Source organism: Humulus lupulus, chromosome 4 (assembly GCF_963169125.1).
Source record: "Humulus lupulus chromosome 4, drHumLupu1.1, whole genome shotgun sequence".
Taxonomy (NCBI): Eukaryota; Viridiplantae; Streptophyta; class Magnoliopsida; order Rosales; family Cannabaceae; genus Humulus; species Humulus lupulus.
The window spans coordinates 120,320,232-120,328,177 of record NC_084796.1 but is presented as its reverse complement, the minus strand read 5'-3'; the positions used below and the strand labels follow the sequence as shown (position 1 = coordinate 120,328,177).

The window sequence follows — 7,946 nt, the reverse complement described above, 5'->3', positions numbered from 1 at the left end:
CAAGAAAAAACAGTATTCATAACACTTAAAAACTGCTAACCAGGAGTATTGATAACGCTTCTGAAAAAGCTAACATAGCCCCTGTTATTAAAAGTCCTGTCTTTTCTATAACAGTATTCGAATATTATGTTCGATGTTATCGTAAACTATTCAATAACACATTTTTAGTTGCTATAATATTCAAATAATAACATTTAGTTAGAGTATTTGGTTATAAATTTGAAGTTTAATCTTATACTTTATGCATAACACTTTCCAACTGTTATGAAAATTGTTATATTTGATCATTTTATAACGTTTTTAGTTAATTCTATTATATAAATCATAACTTTTTGTCCCAATTATAATATATTATACAAAACAACCATAATTATTGTAAATTCTCCCAGTAATAACATTTTGTTATTTTGTAGTATGTATTTTCAATTGTTGTAAAAAGTTTTTATTATTGTATTTTTATTAAAAAAAAATCACAATTGATCACAAGTGTAATATTAAATAGATAAAAAAATCTAAAATATTCAATATATATGATAAACCATGAGTATTTTTACATTTGAAGACGAGCTACTTCAAACCATGACACTGTCCACTTCAAAAGTTCTTAGTTCTAACTTGAGTTTGAAAGCATACATAATAAAATTCTATAGTCTTGCACATCTTTTGCTTCAAAAGTAAAAAACAAAAACATAACAAGATACACAAAAAGTAAACCATGAACCTTGCTCCACCCTCCAATTCATCATCCATTCCATTGTGCACTTGTCTTTGTTGTGAGGTTGATTTGCTTAGCTACACAAGAGTTTAAATAATTAATGCTTAAACTTAGAATTAATAGTAAACTAAAAGAGTACAAAAAGAAAGAAAGTTAATAACCTCATTATGACTTTATAAGTTGGCCATGCAATGACACTAACTACAGCACATAGACATGAAAGATTGAAGATTTATGCTTGGTAAAATACTCAATAGAAAAGTTAGCTCAAACACTTTATGATTACGAAATGAAAATGCAAATGATACACTAACCAAACATATAAATTATATCCTCAATCAGAATACCAATATCAACATCATGGAAACACAATATCAAAAAAAAAAAATACAGCAAGCTAAATTTGAATATAGCAAACATGGCAGCACAATGTTAGAAAAATATGCAAGTTTTTAACCTTCCGTTATCACCGCAGAACACAAAATTCCCATAACCTACTTCACTACGGATGAATATCTAAGATATCCAAACTCCACTAAAGTTATACAAATTCTATTCAAAATTATAAAAGATTGAAAATTAAAAAAAAAAAATCAAATACAACATACCTCTTGCAATTAGCTACCAATGCAATGCTTTACAAGAATCACTAAAGCATTTATAAATCATAAACACCTTATAAAGACTATCACTCAAAAATCTTCCTTAAACAAAATATAAATTTAAAGCAACTAGATAAGTAACAGACCATAAACTTCCCATAACAACACCCCTATAAAACATAAGAGAGAATAAAGCTGACAACAAATAGAACAACATCAGAGCAGAAACAAGACTAACAAAACTTAAGAAAAAAATAGGCTCCACAGAGAAGACAAGACAGAAATGGAAAAATAGACCAATGAGAGTCACTAAGGAGCGACAAGTGACTAGCATGACAACCAAATAATATCTCACTACACTTAATTAATAGTAACTACTCTTTAAAAGTTATATGCATCTGCCTTTATATAATATGCAATGTCCTAATTGGAATTTATATTTGGAAAGACAGCCAAAGAAAAGAAGTTACTTTTTGATGCATAATTGAGTTGTCTAGACATGAATAACGAATTTATAACAGCACAAAAAATGATATGAAGTTCCTTTTCTTTCTTCTCCTACATGACATATATATTTATATGTATTGACAGTTACGCAAGAAACCCAATCCCACAACACGGACAACTAAATAGAAGTTCCCAGGTTTAAAAAAATTTAGGCAACATTCTCCACTTTCTTAATGCATAATATATTTGTCATGTATAAGCTAGATAAACTGAGACAAGTAACTACTGAGATATGATACCTTAGTTGTGAAATTGATAAGAATCAAAGCCTGAGGCATCGTTCCCACGGTTTTCTTGTCCTTAATGTCATGTTTTTTAACCTACAAGGGAAGGCAAATTGATGCCCAAGAATAGTTAGGAGAGAATAAACAAAATAGTAAATATGATGTACGCAACAAAGTCAACAAGATACTCAAAGGAAATGTGAATGTACATATATAACAATTACTTCTAGTCTTTGGAAGGTATCCCCTTTGTAGCTACCATTTTAGCTTTAGAGTTAAAAGACTTAAATAAAAGAAATTTAGTAGTGCCATTTTTCAAAGGTTTAAAGCATCAGCACATGTGATCAATAATTCTATTTACACTCATAGTGATATTTTGAAAGATTAAAATGGAATCCATTTTAATTGTACTATAGTCATTTGAGTATATAAAATAACAAAATACTAATAATGTAGAAGAATACAAAACAGAAAACAAAACTAGTTGCAGAGCATAAAAGATACCACTAAAAGGAGCCTGAAACAGAGATCAAAATGTAGCTGCAACGCAAGCTGTAAACAAAAGCAGACCCTACAAGCAAACAAAATTAACAGAAAACAAATGGAAATACTGAATACACCATAACATATGGAAATACTCATCATTGAAACGTCACTGACCTATTTGCATGTCTCTTTCTCAATTTAGCAGCTATACAATTTAATACCTCCTCGCTATCCAAAATATTTTCAACATCACATTTTAATAGATTACAAGAATCCAAGAATGCAACAGATTCTCCCAAACCTGCAACCAGTGACTTCTCCTTAACCTTCTCTTTGACATATTCCATCATAATTAGCCCTGCACAAGTACTCAACAAGAACATACATGTGAGACAATTTCTAATATGTACAAGTACAGATAATCAAATGACAGCATGCTGATGAAGAAATAAGAACTTGAGTAAAATTCACGGCCTGGTCAAAGATAAACCGAAATTCAAGCATTAGGACCCAAATAAGTTCACACACAACCTAGAGAACACAACCAGCGCACAAGTTCACTTAATAGAAGACTTCTGCATATTGCAAAACCAGTAGGCAATTATTAGGCCTTTTATACGCCTAACATACTCAATGCGGAAAAAGGCAGCAAGTGTAGAACAATAAATAGCCTTAAGTCTGATGTGATGACCTGGCTATTGAGTGTTTAATTAGTTGTCCTATTCAGCTAATGTTTTATTGGTAGAGTTTATTGTTATAAGCCTAAGTGACCGAAGAGAATAGCTATACATAGGTGGTAGGCAGGTCTGGGGGGATCTATCTGATTATTTGTATTATTTTATAAAGTGAATTCTCTGTGGAGAAATCCAAGGTCTCTAAGTCTTGGAACCCCTTGTAATATGGTTTTGGATCAATAAAGATTCATTCTAGTTATTCAACATACTAGTGTGCATCAGCAATACAAAGACCCACGTACAGATTAATGGTGTATTCAAGAGACCACTCCTCTCGCCAAGAGCAACAGCTCCTAATCCAAATTCACTCGATACATACCCCATTTCAATCTCTCTTACACTATTTAAATGTACCCATTATTTCTCGACAGTCTATTGCACTTCCCCAAGGCCACTGACACTCTTTAACCATAAAATATAACTCACCTTCAAGAATATCTTTTACACTACCCACAACTTCATTTATTCATTTTTTTACCTTTAATTGGGTGCCTAACATCTAGCTAAAAATTACAACCAATTACTAAGTAGAAAATTGTGGTAAATAATGCAAAATCCATATATTCTTAAGTAAATAAACGAATTATGAACCCTAAGACAAGGCTTTACACTTAAAGGATTCCTCTCTTCAGCAACAAGAAATTAAAAATGATTCAACTAACCAAAACTGCCAATTATGCATATACCCTATGTTTGTATTATTAATTATAAAGTTTTTTTAAAACATGGAAACATTCCATTTAAATATGAAATGTAGAAAGAGACTATAATATTCTTCACCAGTCTTAAAATAAAGTGTAAACAAGAACCTTACATTGTACCATCTAACATTATCCAACATTTTACTAGACAGCAACAATTACTATAAAACTAAGATGACATAAAATATTGAATAACTAAGCATATGCTTTTGAAAATAGTTTAAACCCTGGAGCATTTATTAAATTACAGGGGAATATGAGAGGGGAAATATATATACATGTGTGTTTGAATATAAATATTACAAAAGAGAATATAAAAACAAGGCTTAGTCATGTATATTAGAACAAGTAACATAAAGAAAATGGAATTATAAGTGTAGACAAAGGCATACCAAGAGCTCGAAGCATCTTGAGGTCAAATTTTTGAGTTATTTGGTCTTGTCCAAACAATTTCGCACATTGAAGTACAAGCATTTTTAAGCTAATGATCATATCCTGCCATGATGTTTCAGCCACTAAATTACATTAGTACAAAAAATAAGCATATATATAATATGCATTATTCATTGGATAATATAAAGACAACACGTCATTTCAAAATAGAGAAATGTAGATTTTCATACTCTGGTCCATCTATCGAACCCTACAATCTTTGAAAAGCATAATACTCTAGCATCTTATAGGTATATCCCATGAGAAAAATAATTCTCTGTAAATCTACGACCTTTGGATTGCAAACCAACAAGGAATAGAATACATTAAACAAATATTATAATACTTTAACATCTTGCTACACTGGTCCCATGGAACCGCTAAACCCTATAGTTTTTGGATTGTAGAATAATCTACCATATTGCTAGGGAGGTCTCACGAGAATCAGGCCACTCAAACCATGCTTAAGTAAGAAATTCAATATATTACTACAAAAAAAAAAAAGCAAACCAATATTAAACTCATACTATATTAATTTGATGTTTGATAAATTTTTAAGAGTTAAAAATATCTATATGTATATAGACACACACATAAATGCAAAAGTTTGAAGTACTAACAAGCTCAGACTCAGATAAAGAACAAGCCAACTGACATCTTCAACACTGTTATTCCTGAAAATATATTCCATCTCACCTGTCCTGCTATTGTCTGTCGACCCCGGCAGCAACATATTCTGCAATCATTATTCATAGAGAATCTTGGACTCAATTTTGCATTCGAAACATAAAAATTGAAAAAAAGAAATAAAATTTAAAGCTTTCCTTGCAAAGCACAGTAGCAATGTGGGGGCGGGCAATCCATTTTTTTGGCGAGTTCAATAAACTCCATATTTGCTAAGTAAAGAAAACCCAGAAACATACCTTCTTTACTTTAGGTAGGAAACGGCGACGGTGAGCAAACTCTATGCTTCGAAGCGACACCGTGGTGACAATAGAAAACTAGACGAGTGAGGGCTGGGAGAGGCGGGCGATACTTCCGTGCTTTTGGGCTTTCGTGGGTTTGGAAAACCAAAATACCGAACCCACGCGTGGAGCGAGTTTGTGAGGGTTCACAGTCGAGGGAGATGCCTAGGTTCTTGCTCCAGCAGAAGAGACAGCATCTTGAGGGAGATGGCAAGACTCGCTTGTGGGAGAAGGAGCTGCTTTTGGGTTCTTGCTCCAGCAGTTCAAAGGAATGGAGAAGACAAAGACTTATTGGATGGGCAGAGGAGGCGGCTGGGAATAGTATAGGTTGTGGATTAGGGATTTAGAAGATTAGATGAGGATGGGGATTCAGATAATTTCATTTGATTATTTTCGTGATATTAGGTTTGGCGCTTCATTTTGGCGCCTGAGCCTTTTTTTTATTTCGTGTTTTTTTTATAAGTGAAACCATGTTTTATTAATTACACTTTGAATATATGTCATTTATTTACCATAATATATGCTCAAAAATGTTCTAGTGCTTTTAGTTTTCATCAAACTTGAGGTCGGTCCGGCATTAATGCTCTTGTTGAGTCATCTAATGCAGAATGTCGATTAGATCAAATCTTTTATCGACCATGCGTTCATGACGCTTATGTCGTTACTGGCTCCCAGGTCGGTAACACACGACCAGTGCCAAATCTGAGTGATCAGAACCATGCACAAGTAAGCAATGCTACCAAACATATATCATATGTCTAATATCCAAATACAAGGCATTTAGCATGCTTACTTAACAATTACTAGCACAATTAAGATCATGCATACACACAGAGGCTCAAGCTCTGAACAATATCATATTCAATGTTCATGGCATGCCCTAATCACATGTTTCTCATGCACCACATGCATCATATTTAAACATCCAACATGCATCAAGAATAACCATGCATGTCACATATGGGGTGCATTTTTCTTACCTCAGGTTCGAGCAAGAATTAATAAAAGAACGACCCTTGAGAACGATCAATCCTTTGATCCTTTAGCGGTCACCTAGTCATAACCAAATATGGAATCCCATCAATAAAATAAATCATAAAATGGTTTATAATCTTAAACCACTCCCGGGATCCATCCTGCACTCTCGGGACTCTTAATCTACCCAAACGGGGTAAAGGAACCAACCCCCGAGCCTTAGAAGTCATCCCGAGCCCTAAAAATAGGTTGCTGGAAAATCCACTAGTGCTGGGGCACTGCCTAATGGCGTGGGGCGCTGCCCCAAAGTCAGAGAGCCCCATAATCAGCCCTGCCTAGCGCTGGGGCGCCAGGAATGGCGCTGGGGCACCATCAGCAAACCAGAGAAAATTCAGGTCTTCTCCCCTGCGATTTCCCTCTGAAACCAAGTCTCAAAACCAATCCCAAACATCATAAAAACATCAAAATCAACCCCCAAACCTCATCTACATCACACCCTCGTCAAAACCCAAGCAACCAAACTCAAGAACTTCCATTAATTCCCAACTAACACATCAAAATCCTCAATTGAAAAATTATTAGGAAAAAACAGGGTAAAGCTTAAGTTCTTGGATGAAACCTTACCTCAAGTTGGATTTAGACCCCTTCAATGGATGAACTAAGGTCCTAAGCTCCCACCTTTGATCTCCTAGCTTGGTTCCTCAAGTTGGCTTCAAAATTCCAAAGGATGAAAGAGGAGAAATGGTGTACGGGTGAGGGAGAGAGATGAGGATGATGATGCTCTGTTTTTACACTTCCACGGCCTTCCAAACTCAAAGGGCTGATATATATCTTAGGGGTGAAAAGACCATTTTGCCCCTAGGTCCAATAAAGGCTTCTAAAGACACCCAAGGGTAAAATCGTCCTTTCCTGCCTATCTCGTTAATTATAATTAACACCCTCCAATTCTCGTTATTCTCAATATTCTCAACCATCAATAATTCACATCTCGTTACCCTCTAATTCCCGACAACGTTCTAATCACCAAATTACCCCAAGACTCACTCCGAGTCCCGAACTTAATCTTGTTATTACTAGACCGAAAACTTGCATTCCATGATCGTCTCATGCTGAATGGCTCGAACCGATCCACATATAATGTGGTATTAATTATAATTCACCCACATGCACGAAAATACACAATCACGCCCTCAACGAGCCAAATTACCAAAATGCCCTTATAATTAAAAATGAACCCATATGCATGCATTTTCCATCATATAATAATATAATTCACATAAACATGCATATAATCATTAAATAACATAATAAACCAACTGTGGCCCTCCGGGCCTCCTAATCAAGGTGCTAAACCTTATGAGGAAATTTGGGGCATTACAATGTAGCACTTCAAGCTCTTCTTCTCCTTGTTTCACATTAGCGAGGTTGTTGACTGGCATGGTGTAATCAGGCACAGTAGCAAGAAATGGTCATCATTGTGGGGGATGAAGAGCCTCGGGTAATGGAAATTTTCCATGGAGCAGAGATTAGGCAAAGACGGGTCTAAGCTCCAAGCATTGGAGGAGCTCGAGGAAATCAGTATCAACCTAGAGTTACCTTCCAACA

At 34.7% G+C, this 7,946-nt stretch overlaps 1 protein-coding gene across 5 annotated transcripts; it reads right to left on the bottom strand.

The window, feature by feature from the left end:
• Positions 1-511: 511 nt before the first annotated feature.
• LOC133830759 (uncharacterized) lies at positions 512-5,786 on the bottom strand. 5 transcript variants are annotated; one of them, XM_062260820.1, is made up of 7 exons: positions 5,325-5,772; positions 5,057-5,137; positions 4,362-4,464; positions 2,709-2,892; positions 2,553-2,619; positions 2,064-2,144; positions 512-792 (listed from the first exon to the last, which is right to left on the bottom strand). In XM_062260820.1, the coding sequence occupies exons 2-7, from the start codon at positions 5,132-5,134 to the stop codon at positions 595-597; spliced, it is 711 nt and encodes a 236-aa protein (XP_062116804.1). In that variant the 5' UTR covers positions 5,135-5,137; positions 5,325-5,772; the 3' UTR covers positions 512-594. The 5 variants fall into 5 exon arrangements, with proteins under 5 accessions (XP_062116804.1, XP_062116805.1, XP_062116807.1 ...); XM_062260821.1 differs by having other exon boundaries at positions 4,362-4,484; positions 5,098-5,137; XM_062260823.1 differs by having other exon boundaries at positions 5,022-5,137; positions 5,325-5,769.
• Positions 5,787-7,946: the final 2,160 nt, after the last annotated feature.